The sequence below is a fragment of the Mizuhopecten yessoensis genome, unplaced genomic scaffold (assembly GCF_002113885.1).
Source record: "Mizuhopecten yessoensis strain PY_sf001 unplaced genomic scaffold, ASM211388v2 scaffold10789, whole genome shotgun sequence".
Taxonomy (NCBI): Eukaryota; Metazoa; Mollusca; class Bivalvia; order Pectinida; family Pectinidae; genus Mizuhopecten; species Mizuhopecten yessoensis.
The window spans coordinates 1-23,646 of record NW_018408722.1 but is presented as its reverse complement, the minus strand read 5'-3'; the positions used below and the strand labels follow the sequence as shown (position 1 = coordinate 23,646).

General features: G+C 36.9%; 2 protein-coding genes across 2 annotated transcripts in view; both read right to left on the bottom strand.

Moving 5' to 3' along the window:
• LOC110462411 (mucin-2-like) overlaps positions 1-22,139 on the bottom strand; it is a 115,584-nt gene extending 93,445 nt beyond the window's left edge. The window contains exons 1-13 of the mRNA XM_021516358.1: positions 21,623-22,139; positions 14,725-19,481; positions 14,077-14,333; positions 13,221-13,365; positions 12,526-12,555; positions 12,006-12,298; positions 11,568-11,688; positions 10,363-10,509; positions 10,135-10,212; positions 8,540-8,686; positions 8,072-8,281; positions 6,015-6,224; positions 4,281-4,430 (exon numbers count right to left, since the gene is read on the bottom strand). Coding sequence (XP_021372033.1) covers positions 4,281-4,430; positions 6,015-6,224; positions 8,072-8,281; positions 8,540-8,686; positions 10,135-10,212; positions 10,363-10,509; positions 11,568-11,688; positions 12,006-12,298; positions 12,526-12,555; positions 13,221-13,365; positions 14,077-14,333; positions 14,725-19,481; positions 21,623-22,038 — 6,961 coding nt within the window. The 5' untranslated portion in view covers positions 22,039-22,139. The remainder of the gene's footprint in view (positions 1-4,280; positions 4,431-6,014; positions 6,225-8,071; positions 8,282-8,539; positions 8,687-10,134; positions 10,213-10,362; positions 10,510-11,567; positions 11,689-12,005; positions 12,299-12,525; positions 12,556-13,220; positions 13,366-14,076; positions 14,334-14,724; positions 19,482-21,622) is intronic.
• LOC110462412 (integumentary mucin C.1-like) lies at positions 22,091-23,565 on the bottom strand. Its single transcript, XM_021516359.1, has 3 exons — positions 23,361-23,565; positions 22,795-22,807; positions 22,091-22,295 (listed from the first exon to the last, which is right to left on the bottom strand). The coding sequence occupies exons 1-3, from the start codon at positions 23,563-23,565 to the stop codon at positions 22,091-22,093; spliced, it is 423 nt and encodes a 140-aa protein (XP_021372034.1).
• Between the last annotated feature and the right edge of the window lie 81 nt (positions 23,566-23,646).

Below are 23,646 nucleotides of genomic sequence, written 5' to 3'. Positions count from 1 at the left end.
TGCACGGTGAATGTTCTACTTTCCCACGATAGGAAACTGTGCGATTTTAGCGTAGCAGTGTTGCCACAGAACCATCATACACGTACATACAGAATTTTGGCGAAAACCGGGTAATATCGACATTTTCATTATTCAGAGGCCGCGACGACCATGTTTCATGGCGCATCGATAAACGGGAAGTAATCTATATATTATCTACAACGTGTGAATACTGATGTGAAGATTTGATCAATTGCAGCTGGTAGTTGGAGAAATGTGACGGAAATTCACTGGAGAAAACAGGGGAAATGGGACAAAACAGAAACGTTCCTGACTTTGTCTTGATGAAATATTCACTAAATTGGTTGGTTTGACCACAACATTCTTATGACCGCTGTTTTGAAGGTATATGTATTAATCATTCGCCGATGATAAATAAGTATCAACTATTTACTGGTTATTTCTTTTCCATAATTCTGAATCTCGCGATATAATCCAATGAAAAAGCATTGTTAACTTTCACATCAATAGCCAAAAATAGAACCGGGACATTCGTGGATAATTTTCCCACATTGGAACAGTTTTTGTGGGTGAAGTAGTAACTACTGTTGATATAATTAAAGAAGAAGTTGATTGTTATGCAGTAGAAGAATAATGGCTTTCCGTTCCCTTTGATATATGTAAAAAAGTTGGGGGTGTTTCAGTCGGAAAGCTCTTCATAGTACCTTAAAGGTGAGGCAGATTTGATTTTAAGTTACATAACTTGTATAATTTTCGGTAACTTTTCGTATCCTTTTGTTTATGGAACTGATAAATCCTATAGAAACTAATTTGACACATTCCTATTGATATTATGTTATGTCAACAAATAATTGCAAGACTTAGATAATGTGCGTCTGTACGCATACCTTTATGTGTACCTGTTGATGAAAGACGGGTGGAAGATGATGTGAAAACATTAATAGTTGTTGCTTCTGACCAGTAGGGTTGCTGTGATAAAGAGCATTGATTAATAGTGGGAATAAAATGTGTCGACCCACGTGTTGTTTTGTTGTCATTGNAAAGGGAAAGTTGAAATGGTTTGGAAGATATTTTGATTGCCGGATCGTCAAACAGATCGGAACTGATGCATTCTGTACATTGTTTAATATGAATGTGAATGGCATCATTCATTTGGGAAAACTAACTCTATATATATCAATATGTTATGTCCATGTCTGACATAACAAATATTTTGTTATTGCACTTAAACGTTGCATTAGGTCATACTATAACAATAGACGTATGCTGCTTATGACAAACGAATGGAGTCTAAACTATTGACAGGTGTCCATCTTTCATTTTCAACATTGATTTTATCAGACACACAAACGAACAATATCTATGTCATAAGAACTTGTTGCCTAATACCAACTTAAAGAGGCAGAAATTGTGTCAATGTTATCAAAAAACAATCAAGCAAGTTGATGTATTAAAATCTGAAATAAGTAATTGTTAATAACGAAAAGGTAAATTATGTATCTTGAATGTCCATTTTGAAGTGATGTACCCCATATCAGTAATTTGGTTTTGATATTGTGTTAAAAGCTTTGGCACATGTTTATTGTATTATATGTTAGTATATGATATTTCAGTATCGTATGCAATTTTGTAATTTAATGGCATTCCTTTGTGTAGCAAATTACAGTCTTGCAGAAACGAGAAGTTCTTCAGAATAGTCAATGAGACATGTAACATTATGAACTATCTACTTAAAGTGCCTTATATACTTTAAAGTGTACAATGAGTACATAAAAGGTAGGGCATAGCTTTTAGTGCCTTTAACTCTTTCTACTTATTCAATTTGTTTTCAAATGTGGGAAGAAGTGTAAGAAAACATACTGCCGTTTGATCGATAGATCAATTGTTTCAAAGTGATATTATATTGAGATTCACCCTTAACAGAGATTGCAAATCAAACGCACCTTCTGTGCTGGCGGAAGTCGAAGGCGCTGTTGTACCAGCAGAAGACACAGTTGTCTGTGTCGTTGTTTCCTGGTAGGGCTTTGTTGTTGCAGATGCTGGAGCGGTCGTCGTTGTTGGTGCCTTTGATGCTGTGGTAGCAGCAGACGTGGTTTCTGCAACTGATGTTGTCTGACTCACAGATTTTAGCGTAGCAGTGTTGCCACAGAACGATCATACACGTACATACAGAACTTTGGTGAAAACCGGGTAATATCGACATTTTGATTATTCAGAGGCCGCGGCGACCATGTTGCATGGCGCATCGAAAAACGGAAAGTGATTTATCTATTATCTACAACGTGTGAATACTGATGTAAAGATTTGATCAATTGCAGCTGGTAGTTGGAGAAATGTGACGGAAACTCACTGGAGAAAATAGGGGAAATGGGACAAAACAAAAACGTGCCTGACTTTGTCTTGATGAAATATTCACTAAATTGGTTGGTTTGACCACAACATTCTTATAACCGCTGTTTTGAAGGTATATGTATTAATCATTCGCCAATGATAAATGGGTATCAACCTATTTACTGGTAATTTCATTTCGCTAATTCTGAATCCCGCGATATAATCCAATGAAAAAGCATTGTTAACTTTCACCTGAATCAAAAAAATTGACCGGGACATTCGTGGATAATTTTCCCACATTGGAACAGTTTTTGTGGATGCAATAGTAACTACTGTTGATGTAATTGGAGAAGAAATTGATTGTAATGTAGTAGAAGAATAATGGCTTCCCGTTCCCTTTGATATATGTAAAGAAGTTGGGGGGTGTTTCAGTCGAAAAGCTCTTCATAGAACATTAAATGTGAGGCAGATTTGATTTTAAGTTACATAACTTGTATAATTTTCTATGTCTTTTCGTATTCTTTTGTTTATGGAACTGTTGCATCTTCCAGTGTGACACCATTTGAACATATAGAAACTAATTTAACACATTCCTATTGATATTATGTTATGCCAACAAATAATAGCAAGACTTAGATGATGTGCGTATGTACGCATACCTAAATGTGTACTTGTTGATGAAGGATGGGTGAAAGGTAATGTGAAAACATTAATTGTTGTTGCTTCTGATTAGTGGAGTTGATGTGATGAAAAGCCTTGATTAATATTGGGGATAAAATGTGTCGACCAACGTGTTGTTATGTAGCTATTACCGGTAGTCATTGTTAGCACTGGTGCTGCAGTGCTAAGCGCAGTAGTGCGACTTGATTGGATAATAGATGATGTGGTAAGTATTAATGTTGTTCGGAACGTAGTTCTAGTGGCAGGGAATGGAAATGAAGATGATTGATGGGCTTAATATGTTGTTGTCTCAGTATTTGTTGAATTGGCTCTCTGTTAGTCAGGATTTGTCCCGTAAAGGATTGTCTTTACAATGCAAGTAGTTGTGCTGACGGTTGTTTGTTCAGACATAAAATGCTTATATTAAGTCACATGTATTCACAATATTAGGGCCATTCACTACCATTTTATCTCCGTGTAAGTTGTTAGAAGAACACGGTGACTTGCATTAAAAGGGAAAGTTGAATTGGTTTGTAAGATATTTTGATTGTCGAATCGTCAAACAGATCGGAACTGATGCATTCTGTACATTGTTTAATATGAATGTGAATGGCATCATTCATTTGGGAAAACTAACTCCATATATATCAATATGTTATGTCCATGTCTGACATAACAAATATTTTGTTATTGCACTTAAACGTTGCATTAGGTCATACTATAACAATAGACGTATGCTGCTTATGACAAACCAATGAAGTCTAAAATATTGATAGGTGTCCACCTTTTATGACTGTTATTTTAGTCAGATAACTTTACATCTTTTTTGTTCCTATCCCCTTCCCTGTTTGTTTTGCTGCAATGGTGTTAAACTGTTGTACCTTTTGATATCTCAATTGAGACAATCAACAACAATGTTTCATGTGCACTTTTAATATTAAAACATGCCGTATGTTATGGATAATACAAGTAGATACAACTCAGATGTAATAGTATTTAATCCATACCACTAGAACGTGTAGACCCCGTAGAAGTAGCTGTTGACTCAGTTGAAGTCGTTACAGAAAGAGGCGTCGGGAAAGTTGGCTTTTCTGTTGTGGTAGAGCCTGTAAAATGATCAGCCAAAAACTACGTTAAAATATGGTAATTTTAAGGGTTCGTACATTTTATTTTGTGAGTTCGATTTCACACAAAGAAAAGGATATGAGTTATTTTAAAAGATAACAAGAGGGATAATTCGAAATCTCCTTAGCAAAGTATCAACTCTTTTGGTTTTGACGGGAATTTACCCTGAGATGGCGTTGACAGGATGGTCGTTTTAGCTGTTGTTGCTCCTGTACCAACAGTAGTCGACGAAGACGACGTGCCATTTGAGATTGAAACAGCTGATGTAGACGATGGTTGGGTCGTTGTCTCACTTGAAACTTGTGTTGTTGAACCTTTCATTTTCAACATTGATTTTATCAGACACATAAACGAACAATATCTATGTCATAAAAACTGGTTGCCTAATACCAACTTAAAGAGGCAGACATTGTGTCAATGTTATCAAAAAACAATCAGGCAAGTTGAAGTATTAAAATCTGAAATAAGTAATTGTTAATAACGAAAAGGTAAATTATGTATCTTGAATGTCCATTTTGAAGTGATGTACCCCATATCAGTAATTTGGTTTTGATATTGTGTTAATAGCTTTGGCACATGTTTATTGTATTATATGTTAGTATATGATATTTCAGTACCGTATGCAATTTTGTAATTTAGTGGCATTCCTTTGTGCAGCAAAATGCAGTCTTGCCAAAAGGTGCAGATTCAGAAAAGTCAATGAGACATGTAACATTATGATCATCTACTTAAAGTGCCTTTTATACTTAAAAGTGTACAATGAGTACATAAAAGGTAGCGCATAGCTATCAGTGCCTTTAAATCTTTCTACTAATTCAATTTGTTTAAAAATGTTGGAAGAAGTGGAAGAACCTTACTGCCAGATGATCGATTTTCTGTTGCTGCAATATATGCAGTCTTATTAATAAGGAATGAGGCAATCGAATACCTTTGAGTAAGAATATGCGTTTAAAGTCTTATAACTCATTCATAATATCCATTGTTATAAGCGTTTGTTGATTATATCATAAAACATGTTTTAACAGTTACTTAGGAGCTGATTTTACAGTGAATTTGGGATGTAAGATTTAATAGATAGGAGCATTTTTTAGAATTAATTTCACTTGATATAAAATAACATAGATACGGGCAATTTCTACAGTAAAGTTATTTCAATTATGTTTGTTGAATGTCTGTAATTGGTTATTCTTTTCAAACTATGAAAATATCACAAAATGTTATTTTTTTTCATATAATGCCATCATATTACCTCTCTCAGAAATGATGCACATGTTTGTTTGCCGAAAAGTAAGCAAAATACTTTAACGGATCACAGTTTGCAATAGTTAATGATTAAATCTGTTTATTATTCATAGTCATACTTCATAGTTGAAGCTAAGAATAACGGCACGATTTAAGGAAATGACATTTATCCATTGATCATGAATACCTTTTCTCTTATTTGTCACTGCAGATACATGATTACAATGATTATTTAATGTTTGGATAGATTACTTCATCAAAAATCTATGAAAACAAGTATGATTTTAACTTCGGAACATTCAGGTTTGCTTCTTATTGGTTACGCGTGAAAGGTACAGAAATGCATTACTTAATGAAATATCAATTAACATTGATAGTATCAAGGAATTTCGTTGTAAGAAAAACAACAACTTCATTAGCGTTCCTGATCTTTTACTTACGTCAGATTGTGCCTTATATACTTTAAAGTGTACAATGAGTACATAAAAGGTAGGGCATAGCTTTTAGTGCCTTTAACTTTTTCTACTTATTCAATTTGTTTTCAAATGTGGGAAGAAGTGTAAGAAAACAAACTGCCGTTTGATCGATAGATCAATTGTTTCAAAGTGATATTATATAGAGATTCACCCTTAACAGAGATTGCAAATCAAACGCACCTTCTGTGCTGGCGGAAGTCGAAGGCGCTGTTGTACCAGCAGAAGACACAGTTGTCTGTGTCGTTGTTTCCTGGTAGGGCTTTGTTGTTGCAGATGCTGGAGCGGTCGTCGTTGTTGGTGCCTTTGATGCTGTGGTAGCAGCAGACGTGGTTTCTGCAACTGATGTTGTCTGACTAACAGTTGTTCCTGAGGTGCCTGCCGTTGTCGATACTGCAATTTGAAAGATAGATCGTCAGAAATATTCCGCTGACAATGTTTGTAAGAGTTACAGTAATAGAATAGCACATCATTACACGATGTGCCGTATGCGCACGATGTCTGCACGGTGAATGTTCTACTTGCCCACGATAGGAAACTGTGCGATAATAGCGCAGCAGTGTTGCCACAGAACCATCATACACGTACATACAGAATTTTGGCGAAAACCGGGTAATTTCAAATTTTTGATTTTCAGAGGCCGCGGCGACCATGTTGCATAGCGCATCGATAAACGGGAAGTGATTTATATATTATCGTTTTACAGTAGGAAGTGTCGATATCAGTTATACTTTTTGAGAAGGTGACGGAACTTCACTGGCGTACGTGTTAGAAACAGAAAGTTTCAATACTTCATGGGGGTGAGTAAATTACTTGCTTTGCAGACTTGACCATTATATACTCATACGCGCTGTTTGAAGGTTAATGTGTGCATTATCAGCAAATTACCAATCAGTAAGCGAGTATTTAATAGTAAGTAAAGTTCGATTGTCCTGAATCCTGCGATATTATTCAATAAACAATATATTTATGAAATGAAAGCGCTTCAGAATAAAGAGAAGCATTGGGTAAACGTTAATCAGTTGTTAGATACTGGCTGCTTTACGGATGTAATATCTTAATGATTATTTAACAAAATAGTATCCGAATCTGATAAACACAGCTTACCACTTCAGCTTTTATTTGTTTTGTCTTTATCGTTGACGACACTGTTTATTAATTAAAAGCTTTCTGTTGGTAGTAGTATGGACTGGACTTTGTTGTTCAAGGAGATCAGAAAATTGCTGTTGATAAACTATGGCCATTGTTCCTGACGGATTAAAAATTGTAGCTACTGCCTTGAGCTTGATCATTGTATGAATACATATGGCATTTTATAATAACTTAGGTTGTTGTGTATATACTCGCCCTCTGTGTACGGTCAGAACTCATAATAGCTAATATTTACCGCTACTCTTAAGTAGGCTTGGCATTATAACTTATATTTATCGATCTTACATTAAAAAATTTGATTAATCGTACATTCTTTGTTGGATTTGTTAGGCTATACAGTATGACAAAGAAGTCTCTCGATTTGATTTAGTACGCTTAATAACATGTCTCTCTGGTTAATCTGATTGATCTTAGCCGACCATATCGCATTTTATAAAATCGAGCGCACGAGTGAATATATACGTCTGCGCATTAAAACTCGTGCTTTCTGATTCTTTAGAAAAACACAAGTGTATAGTCTTGCAAATATATTTGAGACCGATACCTTTGTTCTGTTTGCAGGACATCATTGCATTACATGTTGCGGTTGATTTTGTACTTTCAAATGGGTAATATATGTTTTCATTCTTCAAACTCAAATTGTTGACACACTTACTTATTCCAAACACTAAAATATATTACTGACATTTTGAGATTCTCCAAAAAGGGACAATTGCAGATTATATACAAAGCTTATTTCGTTTACAATAATTATGAATTTAATTAGTAAAGTTATATCAATTTCGCTAGTTTGCCCGAATGGAAGTGCGCAGAGGGTCTTAACGTGTTGGGGACACCGGATTTCCCGCAGAAACCCCACGTGGTCGGCAGGTTACTTAAATCCTTTTCACATTCGGTTGTATAAACGAACCTAAGCCGTCTTAATGAAATACGAGTACGTAAAGAACTTCGACTCTCGACCACTTAACTTCAGACTGATATGTCCAGATAAAACTGGTAGAGATAGCAGAAAAATACGAACGTATCACATACTGACCGGCCATCATGGATCCTTTGAACGTACTAAAAAAAATGTACATTTTGTATACCATTTGTTATGCTGTGAGTAGTCGAAGTTGGTGGTGAAGCAGTGGAAACCAAAGTGGTCAGCGTCATAGTTTCTGAGGAAGAGATTGAAGCAGTAGGAGTAACAAAGGTCGTCGTTGTTGGTAACTTCGTAGTAAACGCGGTAGACGTAGTTTCCGATGGGGGTGTTGTCACAGATAGAGTTGTTGATGCAAAACTCGTTTTTGTCGGTACTATAAATTGAAGACGAATTAATCAACAATGCAGATGCAATGAGCTTATTAAAAAACTTGTCATACAAAATGTAAAAAAAAAAAATAAATCTAAGGAGCGTTATTCCAAAACGAAACGTCATCATTTTACTTAAATATGAATTATTCGACAGATATATTCAAATTTATTTTAAAACTTTCACAGAAATAGAAATCGGAAAATACAGAAAATATGAAATATCCTTTACACAAGTCAACAAAAATATTGTAGATATATACCAGTTCCTTGGGTTGCGGAACTAGTTCCTGTTGATGTAATTAGAGAAGTTGTTGATTGGAACGCAGTAGTAGTAGAACGGTTTCCCGTTCCCTTTGTTGAATGTAAAGAGGTTGGAGGTTTTTCGGTCGGAAAACTCGCCATAGTACCTTAAAGATGAAGCATATTTGATTTTATGTAGCATAACTTGTGCAGTTGAAGACATTTGTTCACATGTTCTACTGTAATATTGAACATGTATAAACGTATATGACCCATTCCAACTGAAACAGTAATAAAATTATTTCAAGACTTAGAAATGAAAATTCTAAACAAAACATCAATAAATGTTATGCAAATGAAGATGATCGATGGGCTGAATCTGAAGGCGGTGACACATTTGGGTGTGCTAAGATACGAGTTGATCGATCAGTGGAATATATTGTTTTCTCAGTTTTTGTTGAAATGTTTGAATGTTAGTCAGGATTTTCCGTGTAAAGAGTTGTCTAAACAACGCGGGTAGTTGTGATAACAGCAGTGAGTAAAATATATAGAAGAATACAATAACATAAGTCAACACATATACACAATATTAGGACCATTCACTGCCAGTTATCGTTGTGTAATTGTAAGTAATACCACAGTATCTTGTATGAAAAGTGATAGCAGAATTTGGTTTGTAGAAACATACAACTACCGGTTTGTCGAACAGATTGGAACCAACACTCTCTGTAAAGTGTTAAACATGGATGTGAATTGTAACACTCATTTTGGAAAACCAACAACTTATAAATAAATAAATATGTTATGTGTTCAAGCTTATAAAACATGTATGTTTTTATTTGTATATTAATACTACATTAAATAATTATACCAAATGTATGAAGTCTAGCATGAACATAGGTGTATATCTGTTATATGAAACACACTCATCAGTACTTTATACATAAACTGATTATGTTATATGAGAAGGGCAGGTCTATGTTTTATGATTTGTTTCAGTCAAATCACTCTAAATAATTATTTTCTTACCCTTTTCCTCGTTTTATTAAAATGCTGTAGATGTTTTCGGACTGTAGCATCTTTTTATGTTTCAATAGAGACAATCACTATACACATATAATTTGCTCATTGAACAAGGAACCATGCAGTACGCGATGGATAAGTACAGATACAAATAACTCCTTTGTAATAGAATTTAATCAAAACCACTAATTGACGAATGGTTATGTATCACAATCATAAAGTGTTTATTTGTGACGTTTCGGTCACTAGTACGATACGTATACTGTCACATTCATCAGATAAATGACCAGTGAGGCTTAAGAACACAACGTTGTAAAATATGTACGAATTGGCTTTATATATTCGAAGTCGATTCGAACACACTATAAGGTTAAGTACACTGAATTGTTAGTCATGTACGAAATGACGCATCATACCGACAATTCGATTCGTCTTTGTTTTGTGTACGTATGCGTAACTAGTTATTGTGTCTGGTTAAGGTGAAATGATACGTACCGTACTATTCACCCAAACGTCACACATAAACATTTACTAGTTGTAATAACCTTTTAATATTCAAACTTCAACCACACAAAAATGTTAAGAAACATACCACTAGTACGTGTTGACTCCGTAGACGCAGCTGTTGATTCAGTCGGAGGGACAGTGGGGTTTCCTGTTGTGGTAGACCCTGTAATTTGTACAGCAAATAACTCCGTTATACTATCAAAATCTTAGGATTTCTTAAAACTGCATTTTGAGAACGATTACATACATTGAATAGATTAAGAATTATTTTTAAGATATAAGGAATGGAATTTTTATGTTTATGGGCATTTACCCTGAGATGCCGTTGACTGGGTGGTTGTTTCAGCTGTTGTTGCTCCTGTCCCTACAGTAGTCGATGACGATGACGTGGTACTCGAGGTTGACACAGCAGAAGTAGACGATGGTTGGGTTGTTGCCTCACTTGAAACTTGTGTTGTACCTTTCAATTGCAAAATTTGATTGCATCAAACAAAAATAACAGTCTTTACATTTGATATACGGGTTGTCACAACCGTTAAATTGATAACTTCAGATTCAATCTGTAAATTTGTTACATGTCATCAAGACACAATCAGGACAGCGGTAATGTTCAAACCGAGATACAAAAGAAAATCAATCACAATTGGCTAACAATATATATTAACATCATTGCCTCCGGAAACGACTTAAGAAATGTACTTTTGCAATCATACATTGGTATGATTTTCGACCTATAAATCATAACATTTTACATGTATCTTCCAACAGGTTATCACACTAAATATGTGAGAAATATATATTGCACCATACAGTAACTGCTAGGACTTATCGATGATGCTAGATACCAAAAACGGTGGATCATCCACACTGGTATAAACTGCTATCGAAACAGAAGTGGATGTGCGTAAAACCTCTTAATTACACGATTAACAAACAAAAGAGAGTTATTGGATTGTGTCATATTAATATTGAGTAAAGCATGTATATTGTGAACTGCGTCAACACTCGAAATACTCTTAGCTGAAGCTGTCATGTAAGAATGGCGATGTGTTTAAGCCGTAAATAAATTAAAAATACTTTAATAAAGAGCATTCTATAGAAGTTTATCAATAGCAACAAAACATATCATGTAGCAAACACCAAAATATCCAATGTCTTCTATAAAAATTAAACATGGTTTTAAAGGAGAAACATAAAAAAGAATTGTAATATGCCAAAGAAGAATTTATGCTCTCTAGTTCTATCGATTCTAAGTTCGAATTACGGTTTTCTGACATGTTCTTTATATTAATTAATCTAATCTGTTCAGATTCAAATATTGATAATGATACTAGCTACATCGGCCCTAACATTACATAAGAGTCGAACCTAAATGTGTTCTGTTTTTATCGATGCTTTTACGGTTTCAAAATAAATGTATTTTGTCCTGAAGAAATTAAGATTAAATAATGTTGCGATAAGTCAACAGAATTGCATTCAGTACATCTGTACATAACAATGGGTATTGTCGATACATACCTTCAGCACATACAAATATCTTGAATCTGACAATCATCATATTAGTCTCCGTAGCAGTAAATGTGATTCTCAATTGTTTAACCTTTTCATTTCTGATTAAGGAAAAGTGTCCATTGCCTTCCTATAAATAAAAACAATATATCTTGCCATGAACAAATATATTATGAGCGGCTCCCTAGCCCTTTCACCTCTTCAGAGGTTCATCACGGGATATGTTTACTCTCAATCGATCCTTATACATATATATACTTAACTAGTATTTAGGTAAGAACACTCGTTCTTGATCTATGATAACAAAGACTGTTGGTATGGTAACGTGATTTATCAAAAAGGTAGAATTGAACAAGTACTCAATATTTTTATGCTTTAACTTACATGGTAATGGTTAAATATTCAGTGTAATTGATATACTTTTTGTATATATTGTTGAAATATTACCTTTATCGGCGGAGTAAGATTTTCACCTTCTTTTATCTGTACATCAACTTGTTCGATATTAGTACCGGCAAAATCAATAACTTCAAATGTGTCAACGACGACAGCATTTTCGAAAGTGACGGAAATGACGAACGGGCTCTCGCTCACAGGTAACCCGTTTTGAGAACCCAATTGAGCAATATCGTTAGTCGATAGTACGAATGCGGATGAATCGCTTATAATTTGCGGTGTATTGATCGGATCTTCCATGCTGTTAGTATGTGTGCAAGTCTTTTGAGTAGTGGTAGTGCTGGCTGTAGTTGTAAATGTGGAAAAATGAAATACATACAATAAATATGGAGTGAATATAATTATGATAAAATGACAACAAACGTGTATATTGAAGTTATCGTAATGTTATGATATACAGGGGAATTACAAATTAATAATGATATATAATATTGATGAAATAATAGTGAAATAATATTATAAGCATATTATCTGATATAATCGAAGACTGACTTAAAAAGAATTGACATACCCAAAGTTGTTTTAACTGTTGTTGTAGAAGCTGTCAAAAGAAATAAGGATTCGGTTCAGCAACATGTTTCATATACTATATGATATCAAGAGCCCTCATCATTAGTTTTATTCAATGTTTCGCATTAAAATGCTGACGCTAGCAATTGCCTGTTTTTATTGTATATCGTCCCAAACATAAGTGCCTATTCGGTTTTGCGAGGATTTGTTTTGTATTTCCTTTGCATATATATATGGGAAGATATACATATGTACAACTTGTATGAAAAATAATTCAATGTAATTTGCAGTTAAAAAATTAAACATCCAGTGAAATTATCACAACTTTTAGACACACAATAATATGTAAACATTAATAAAAAGGAAAAGGTTAGGTTTAATATGACGGGTAAGGCGAATAGTTGGGCAGGTAATCCATCATCAATTTGGGGAGGAGGTTCAATATCCATTGGCTGATAAACAAAGGAAACTCTGTAAAATATCAAATTGATAACATTATTGAATGGAATACACTCAAATTTTTAATCAAACAAATGCACGTCTAACACAAAGCTCTTAAAGATATTAGTATTTTTAAATCCATGCCCATGAAAATACGACGAAACAACCATACACCAGATACAAAACATTGCCAATAAGTCAGACATACATGTTAATTACTGATCGACGGGTATATATTTTACGTTAAAGGTTTACCTGTCTCATAGCAAACTTCCAATTGGACACTATCAAGAGAAGGTTGGCCATACGATGCTGGTACCAATACGACCTTTAATGCCACACCTCGTGTGCCAAGTAATTTTACCTCTATTCTTTTCCGGAACCCTCCAGTAACATCAATCTATTTAAAAACAGCAAATTGCATTAATATTTGTTTCTTTTATATTTCAGTTTAAAGCATATTGTTTATTACGCTATAAACTCACTTCCTACATACTCCATATCTGCTGATCTTGTGTAAGTTTTAGACGGTGACGACATGACTTCTGATTATTTGTAGCGTAATAACAATAAAAAAATAAGAATTTCACGTTCGTTTCAATTGATATCATGTTGGTGTAACTAAACTGGTAACATTTATGAATGTTCAGTAATGGAAAAATTATTATGACATGGACACTCATGTAAGTTTCTTTTTTATCACTTAACATTCATATTTTGAAACTTCAAACCCAATTATGTGTTCTCAGCTAGCTCTTTATAGTTAAAACAAAATAACTCCGATCATAGTATTGTCGTTCCGCGCAATGCAAAGGACTAGTTTTAAATGCAATGAATATAAAAAAAAATCAAATTATTTTGTAATAACAGTTAATGTATCACGTGGTAAAGTAAATACACGTAGTATCTGTAGCGGCGTTGAAATATGTTCCTTGTGGTTTTGACCAATCGCAGCACCTTTAGGTTTAATTACACATGTGAAACACCATGACCATACGACATATTAAAATGGGTCAGTTATGTGATAAATAGTGTTATGAATAAGTCCACTGCGGCTTACTGATTCTTCACTTTTAATTTAAAATATCTACGTTTTAAATTTAAATGTTACCTCAATTGGATTGATTGGACTGACGCTCCTTTTATAATTATCGATGACAAATACGCGGACTAGCTTCAAGTTTGAAACCCGTCCCACAAACCGGAAGAATCGCACATCATCGTTGACAGCCTTCAATGTATACAGTATTGTTGGTAGCGAACGTCCAGCAAACGGTAAAAATGCCTCACTTAGTCCATTTCCTACCCCGTCTTTGGATTTAGCAACAATATCGTGAGAATATTTTTCCACGAATCTGTGTAAACATTCTGCAATGTATGTATATTAAGTCAATTGAAGTAAACTGGTATATCAGAGTTAATGCAGCAGTAATACAACGAAATGTTTTGTACTTGAAGTTACATATATTTCATGAAAAGTACGTATCACAAGCTTGTGTCATATATCGCGAGACAGTATGTTTTCGAAAACAAAAAACTAAGTGATAAAAGCAATTAAAATCACTTATAAAAATTAAGTTTCAGTTAATTTTTGCAACCAAACAAAATATTTCATAAGTATGAAAACAGCTAAAGGTAAACGAGATCCAAACAAATATTAGGTTTTACTCCTTACAGAGCAGCGTTAAGAAGACAGACGTGTCTGTTTCCGATATATATATATCCTACACATTAGTTGAAACACATTGTCTCAACACACCTGTTGTAGGACTAGCAATGGAAGTTGGTGTTGTTGTAGTGGTGACTGATGTCGTCGGTGTGGGCGTGGCGGACGTTGTAGTCGAAATAGTCATCGTGGAAGTCGTTGTTGACTCTGTTGTGGTTGACGTTGTCGATGTAGTTGGAGTAGGTGCTTGTGTAGTTGTTGAAGTTGGGGGAGAGGTTGCAGATGTGATATGTCGATGAGTTGTAGCTGTTGTAGTTGGGGGAGGTGTAGTTGATGTTGTTGTAGGAGATATTGTAGTTACAGATGTTGTCGGGTTAGGTGTGGTTGATGTGGTTGTTTCTGGTGTAGTTTCAATTGATGTTGTCAGAGTTGGTGTAGAAGTTGTAGTTGGAGGAGGTGTAGTTGATGTTGTTGTATGAGGTATTGTAGTTACAGATGTTGTCAGGGTAGGTGTTGCTGATGTGGTTGTTTCTGGTGTAGTGATAATTGATGTTGTCGGAGTTGGTGTAGTTGTTGTAGTTGGAGGAGGTGTAGTTAATGTTGTTGTAGAAGGTACTGTGGTTACAGATGTTGTCGGGGTTGGTGTTGTTGATGTGCTTCTTTCTGGTGTAGTGATAGTTGATGTTGTCGGAGTTGGTGTAGTTGTTGTAGTTGGAGGAGGTGTAGTTGATGTTGTTGTAGGAGGTATTGTAGTTACAGATGTTGTTAGCGTAGGTGTAGTTGATGTGCTTGTTTCTGATGTAGTGATAATTGATGTTGTCGGATTTGGTGAAGTAGTTGTAGTTGGAGGAGGTGTAGTTGATGTTGTTGTAGGAGGTAGTGTAGTTACAGATGTTGTCGGGCTAGGTCTTGTTGATGTGGTTGTTTCTGGTGTAGTGATAATTGAAGTTGTCGGAGTTGGTGTAGTAGTTGGAGTTGGAGGAGGGGTAGTTGATGTTGTTGTAGGAGGTAGTGTAGTTACAGATGTTGTCGGGGTTGGTGTAGTAGTTGTAGTTGGAGGAGGTTTAGTTGATGTTGTTGTAGGAGGTATTGTAGTTACAGATGTTGTTAGCGTAGGTGTTGTTGATATGGTTGTTTCTGGTGTAGTTTCAATTGATGTTGTCGGATTTGGTGTAGTAGTTGTAGTTGGAGGTGTAGTTGATGTTGTTGTAGGAGGTAGTGTAGTTACAGATGTTGTCGGGGTAGGTCTTGTTGATGTGGTTGTTTCTGGTGTAGTGATAATTGAAGTTGTCGGAGTTGGTGTAGTAGTTGTAGTTGGAGGAGGTGAGGTTGATGTTGTTGTAGGAGGTATTGTAGTTAAAGATGTAGTCGGGGTAGGTGTGTTTGATGTGGTTGTTTCTGGTGTAATGGTAATTGATGTTGTCTGAGTTGGTGTAGTTGATGTAGTTGGAGGGGGTGTAGTTGATGTTGTTGTAGGAGGTATTGTAGTTACAGATGTTGTCGGGGTAGGTGTAGTTGATGTTGTTGTTTCTGGGGTAGTGATAATTGATGTTGTCGGAGTTGGTGTAGTAGAAGTAGTTGGAGGAGGTGTAGTTGATGTTGTTGGAGGAGGTATTGAAGTGACAGATGTTGTCGGGGTAGGTGTTGTTGATGTGGTTGTTTCTGGTGTAGTGATAATCGATGTTGTCGGAGTTGGTCCAGTTGTTGTAGTTGGAGGAGGTGTAGTTGATGTTGTTGTAGGAGGTATTGAAGTGACAGATGTTGTCGGGTTAGGTGTGGTTGATGTGGTTCTTTCTGGTGTAGTGATAATTGATGTTATCGGAGTTGGTTTAGTTGTTGTAGTTTGGGGAGGTGTAGTTGATGTTGTTGTAGGAGGTATTGTAGTTACAGATGTTGTCGAGTTAGGTTTTGTAGAAGTGGTTGTTTCAGGTGTAGTTTTAATTGATGTTGTCGGAGTTGGTGTAGTAGTTGTAGTTGGACGAGGTGTAGTTGATGTTGTTGTTGGCGGAATTGTAGTTACAGATGTTGTCGGGGTAGGTGTTGTTGATGTGGTTGTTTCTGGTGTAGTTTCAATTGATGTTGTCGGAGTTGGTGTAGTTGGTGTAGTTTGGGGAGGTGTGGTTGATGTTGATGTAGGAGGAATTGTAGTTACAGATGTTGTCGGGGTAGGTATTGTTGATGTGGTTGTCTCTGGTGTAGTGATACTTGATGTTGTCGGAGTTGGTATAGTTGTTGTAGTTGGAGGTGTAGTTGATGTTGTTGTAGGAGGTATTGTAGTTACAGATATTGTCGGGGTAGGTGTCGTTGATGTGGTTGTTTCTTCTGTAGTGATAATTGATGTTGTCGGAGTCGGTATAGTTGTTGTAGTTGGAGGAGGTGTAGTTGATGTTGTTGTAGGAGGAATTGTAGTTACAGATGTTGTCGGGGTAGGTGTCGTTGATGTGGTTGTTTCTGGTGGAGTGATAATTGATGTTGTCGGAGTTGGTGTAGAAGTTGTAGTTGGAGGAGGTGTAGTTGATGTTGTTGTAGGAGGTATTGTAGTTACAAATGTTGTCGGGGTAGGTGTGTTTGATGTGGTTGTTTCTGGTGGAGTGATAATTGATGTTGTCGGAGTTGGTGTAGAAGTTGTTGTTGGAGGAGGTGTAGTTGATGTTGTTGTAGGAGGTATTGTAGTTACAGATGTTGTCGGCGTAGGTGTGGTTGATGTGGTTGTCTCTGGTGTAGTGATAATAGATGTTTTCGGAGTTGGTGTAGTACTTGTACTTGGAGGAGGTGTAGTTGATGTGGTTGTAGGAGGTATTGTAGTTACAGATGTTGTCGGGGTACGTGTAGTTGATGTGGTTGTTTCTTGTGTAGTGATAATTGATGTTGTCGGAGTTGGTGTAGTTGTTGTAGTTGAAGGAGGTGTAGTTGATGCAGTTGTAGGAGGAATTGTAGTTACATATGTTGTCGGGGTAAGTATTGTTGATGTTGTTTTTTCAGGTGTTGTTTTAATTGATGTTGTTGGAGTTGGTATAGTTGTTGTAGTTGGAGGGGGTGTAGTTGATGTTGTTGTAGGAGGTATTGTAGTTACAGATGTTGTCGGGGTAGGTGTTGTTGATGTGGTTGTTTCTGGTGTAGTGATAATTGATGTTGTCGGAGTTGGTGTTGTTGGTGTAGTTTGGGGAGGTGTAGTTGATGTTGTTGTAGGAGGTATTGTAGTTACTGATGTTGTCGGAGTAGGTGTTGTTGATGTGGTTGTTTCTGGTGTAGTGATAATTGATGTTGTCGGAGTTGGTGTAGTTGTTGTAGTTGGAGGAGGTGTAGTTGATGTTGTTGTAGGAGGTATTGTAGTTACAGATGTTGTCGGCGTAGGTGTGGTTGATGTGGTTGTCTCTGTTGTAGTGATAATTGATGTTTTCGGAGTTGGTGTAGTACTTGAACTTGGAGGAGGTGTAGTTGATGTGGTTGTAGGAGGTATTGTAGTTACAGATGCTGTCGGGGTAGGTGTGGTTGATGTGGTTGTTTCTTGTGTAGTGATAATTGATGTTGTCGGAGTTGGTGTAGTTGTTGTAGTTGGAGGAGGTGTAGTTGATGCAGTTGTAGGAGGTATTGTAGTTACAGATGTTGTCGGGGTAGGTGTAGTTGATGTGGTTGTTTCTGGTGTAGTGATAATTGATGTTGACTGAGTTGGTGTAGTTGATGTTGTTGGAGGAGGTGTAGTTGACGTTGTTGTAGGAGGTATTGTAGTTACAGATGTTGTCGGGGTAGGTGTAGTTGATGTTGTTTTTTCAGGTGTAGTTTCAATTGATGTTGTCGGAGTAGGTGTTGTTGTTGTAGTTTGGGGAGATGTAGTTGATGTTGTTGTAGGAGGTATTGTAGTTACAGATGTTGTCGGGGTAGGTGTGGTTGATGTGGTTGTTTCTGGTGTAGTGATAATTGATGTTGTTGGAGTTGGTGTAGTAGTTGTAATTGGATGAGGTGTAGTTGATGTTGTTGTAGGCGGAATTGTAGTTACAGATGTTGTCGGAGTAGGTGTTGTTGATGTGGTTGTTTCTAGTGGAGTGATAATTGATGTTGTCTGAGTTGATGTAGTTGTTGTATTTGGAGGGGGTGTAGCTGTTGTTGTTGTATGAGGTAGTGTAGTTACAGTTGTTGTCGGGGTAGGTGTTGTTGATGTTGTTTTCTCAGGTGTATTTTCAATTGATGTTGTCGGAGTTGGTGTAGTTGTTGTAGTTGGAGGAGGTGTAGTTGATGTTGTTGTAGGCGAAATTGTAGTTATAGATGTTGTCGGGGTAGGTCTTGTTGATGTGGTTGTTTCTGGTGTAGTGATAATTGATGTTGTCGGAGTTGGTGTAGTAGTTGTAGTTGGAGGAGATGTAGTTGATGTTGTTGTAGGCGAAATTGTAGTTACAGATGTTGTCGGGGTAGGTCTTGTTGATGTGGTTGTTTCTGGTGTAGTGATAATTGATGTTGTCGGAGTTGGTGTAGTAGTTGTAGTTGCACGAGGTGTAGTTGATGTTGTTGTAGGAGGTATTGTAGTTACAGATGTTGTCGGGGTAGGTGTAGTTAATATGGTTGTTTCTGGTGAAGTGATAATTGATGTTGTCTGAGTTGGTGTAGTAGATGTAATTGGAGGAGGTGTTGTTGATGTTGTTGTAGGCGGAATTGTAGTTACAGATGTTGTCGGGGTAGGTGTTGTTGATGTGGTTGTTTCTGGTGTAGTGATAATTGATGTTGTCGGAGTTGGTGTAGTAGTTGTACTTGGAGGAGGTGTAGTTGATGTTGATGTAGGAGGTATTGTAGTTACAAATGTTGTCGGCGTAGCTGTGGTTGATGTTGTTGCTTCTGGTGAAGTGATAATTGATGTTGTCGGAGTTGGTGTAGAGGAGGGATTGTAGTTACAGATGTTGTCGGGGTAGGGGTGGTTGATGTGGTTGTTTCTGGGGTAGTGATAATTGATGTTGTCGGAGTTGGTGGTAGTTGGAGGGGGTGTAGTTGATGTTGTTGTAGGAGGTATTGTAGTTACAAATGTTGTCGGCGAAGCTGTGGTTGATGTTGTTGCTTCTGGTGTAGTAATAATTGATGTTGACGGAGTTGGTGTAGTTGTTGTAGTTGGAGGAGGTGTAGTTGATGTTGTTGTAGGAGGTATTGTAGTTACAAATGTTGTCGGCGTAGCTGTGGTTGGTGTTGTTGCTTCTGGTGAAGTGATAATTGATGTTGTCGGAGTTTGTGTAGTTGTTGTAGTTTGGAGAGGTGTAGTGTAGTTACAAATGTTGTCGGCGTAGCTGTGGTTGATGTTGTTGCTTCTGGTGTAGTAATAATTGATGTTGACGGAGTTGGTGTAGTTGTTGTAGTTGGAGGAGATGTAGTGATGTTGTTGTAGGAGGTATTGTAGTTACAAATGTTGTCGGCGAAGCTGTGGTTGATGTTGTTGCTTCTGGTGTAGTAATAATTGATGTTGACGGAGTTGGTGTAGTTGTTGTAGTTGGAGGAGATGTAGTTGATGTTGTTGTAGGAGGTATTGTAGTTACAAATGTTGTCGGCGAAGCTGTGGTTGATGTTGTTGCTTCTGGTGAAGTGATAATTGATGATGTCGGAGTTGGTGTAGTTGTTGTAGTTGGGGGAGGTGTAGTTGATGCCGTTGTAGGGGGTATTGTAGTTACAGATGTTGTCGGGGGAGCTGTGGTTGATGTTGTTGCTTCTGGTGTGGTAATAAGTAGTTGATGTTGATGTAGGAGGTATTGTAGTTACAAAGTATTGTAGTTACAGATGTTGTCGGGGTAGCTTGAGGTTGATGTTGTTGTAGGAGGTATTGTAGTTACAGATGTTGTCGGGGGAGCTGTGGTTGATGTTGTTGCTTCTGGTGAAGTGATAATTGATGATGTCGGAGTTGGTGTAGTTGTTGTAGTTGGAGGAGGTGTAGTTGATGTTGTTGGAGGAGGTATTGAAGTGACAGATGTTGTCGGGGTAGGTGTTGCTGATGTGGTTGTTTCTGGTGTAGTGATAATTGAAGTTGTCGGAGTTGGTGTAGTAGTTGTAGTGTGTAGTTGATGTGGTTGTTTCTGGTGTAGTGATAATTGATGTTGTTGGAGTTGGTGTAGTAGTTGTAATTGGATGAGGTGTAGTTGATGTTGTTGTAGGCGGAATTGTTGTTACAGATGTTGTCGGGGGAGGTGTTGTTGATGTGGTTGTTTCTGGTGAAGTGATAATTGATGTTGTCGGAGTTGGGGTAGTTGTTGTAGTTGGAGGAGGGGTAGTTGATGTTGTTGTAGGAGGGATTGTAGTTACAGATGTTGTCGGGGTAGGTGTTGTTGATGTTGTTGTTTCTTGTGAAGTGATAATTGATGTTGTCGGAGTTGGTGTAGTTGTTGTAGTTTGGAGAGGTGTAGTTGATGTAGTTGTAGGAGGTATTGAAGTTACAGATGTTGTCGGGGGAGCTGTTGTTGATGTGGTTGATTCTGGTGTGGTAATAATTGATGTTGGCGGAGTTGGTGTAGTTGTTGGAGTTTGGAGAGGGGTAGTTGATGTTGTTGTAGAAGGTATTGTAGTTGCAGATGTTGTCGGGGTAGCTGTGGTGGATGTTGTTGCTTCTGGTGTAGTAATAATTGATGTTGTCGGGGTTGGTGTAGTAGTTGTAGTTGCACGAGGTGTAGTTGATGTTGTTGTAGGAGGTATTGTAGTTACAGATGTTGTCGGGGTAGCTGTTGTTGATGTGGTTGCTTCTGGTGTGGTAATAATTGATGTTGTCGGAGTTGGTGTAGTTGTTGTCGTTGGAGGAGGTGAAGTTGATGTTGTTGTAGAAGGTATTGTAGTTACAGATGTTGTCGGGGTAGCTGTGGTTGATGTTGTTGCTTCTGGTGGGGTAATAATTGATGATGTCGGAGTTGGTGTAGTTGTTGTAGTTGGAGGAGGGGAAGTTGATGTTGTTGTAGGAGGAATTGTAGTTACAGATGTTGTCGGGGTAGCTGTGGCTGATGTTGTTGCTTCTGGTGTGGTAATAATTGATGATGTCGGAGTTGGTGTAGTTGTTGTAGTTGGAGGAGGTGAAGTTGATGTTGTTGTAGGAGGTATTGTAGTTACAGATGCTGTCGGGGTAGGTGTTGTTGATGTTGTTGTTTCTGGTGTAGTGATAATTGATGTTGTCGGAGTTGGTGTAGTAGTTGTAGTTGGAGGAGGTGAAGTTAATGTTGTTGTATGAGGTATTGTAGTTACAGATGTTGTCGGGGTAGGTGTAGTTGATGTGGTTGTTTCTGGTGTAGTGATTATTGATGTTGTCGGAGTTGGTGTAGTAGTTGTAGTTGGAGGATGTGAAGTTGATGTTGTTGTATGAGGTATTGTAGTTACAGATGTTGTCGGTGTTGTTAATGTTGTTGTTGTTGTTAATTCAGTGATAACTGATGTTGTCAACGTCGGTGTAGTTAACATAGTTGTTATCTTACTCAACGTAGTTGTTGGAGTAGGGGATGCTGTAGACGATTTAATCGAGGTAGACAAGGGCGATGTGAAACTGATTGTTGGAGGAAGAGTGGTACCTGAAGTTGTCGGTGTGGGCGTTGCGGATGTTGTTGTGGTAGGAACTGTTGTCGTGGATGTCGTCGATGTGGGCGTTGAAGACGTTGAAGTCGTGGTCGATGAAGTTGTCGGCGTCGTCTGAGTAGAAGTCGTCGTTGTCGGTAGGATTTCTGTTGGTGAAAATATATGCAGTCATATTAATAAGGAATAAGGCCTTCGATTACCTTTGAGTTAGAATATACGTTTAAAGTCTTATAACTCATTCATAATATCCATTGTTATAGGCGATTGTTGATTATATCATAAAACATGTTTTAGCAGTTACTTAGAAGCTGATTTTACAGTGAATTTGGGATGTAAGATTTAATAGATAAAATCATTTTTTAGGATTAATTTCACTTGATATGATATTACATAGATACGAGCAATTTCTACAGTAAAGTTATTTCAATTATGTTTGTTGAACGTCTGTAATTGGTTATTCTTTTCGAAATATGAAAATATCACAAAATGTTATTTTAAATGTTTATTTCTTTCATATAATGCCATCATATTACCTCTCTCAGAAATAATGCACATATTTGTTTGATGAAAAGTAATCAAAATACTTTAACGGATTACAGTTTGCAATAGTTAATGATTAAATCTGTTCATTATATATAGTCATACTCCATAGTTGAAGCTAAGAATAACGGCACGAAATAAGGAAATGACATGTATCCATTGATCAAGAATACCTTTTCTCTGTTTTGTCACTGCCGATACATGATTACAATGATTATTTAATGTTTGGATAGATTACTTCATCAAAAATCTATGAAAACAAGTATGATTTTAACTTCGGAACATTCAGGTTTGCTTCTTATTGGTTACGCGTGGAAGGTACAGAAATGCATTACTTAATAAAATATCAATTAACATTGATATTATCAAGGAATTTCGTTGTAAGAAAAACAACAACTTCATTAGCGTTCCTGATCTTTTACTTACGTCAGATTGTCTGACTGTTTTGCATAAATAAGGCAGGTATTTGATGCCGATGATAGCAATTTGTAATAAATATTGCAGGCCCAACATTCATTTTGTATCTCTCAAAATATGTATTCAAATAATACCACATGGACTTGTTACATGTCAATCGACCATTTTCACAAAGAAACCACGTTATATCAAAGTCTTGTTTTGCAAGAAAATTCTCGATCGATAACTAAGAATTCTTAGTATTTCAGGCATACCTGTTGTTGTCATGAGTGTAGTCGAAGCTGTCGCTGTGCTAGTTGTAGCCGTCGTTGATCCTGTAGAAAACGGAGTTGTGGTCGTTGTTGGTATGGTCGTTGTCGACGTAGTAGTGGACGTGGTTGTCGGAACAGTTGTTGCTGTACTAGTTGTAACTGTAGATGTCGTTTCCACTTGTGTCGTTGATTCCGTATATGTGGGCATGGTGGTCGTTGTTGGCAAGGTCGTTGTCGACGTAGGAGTGGACGTGGTAGTCGGAACAGTTGTTGTTGTAGGCACTGCGGT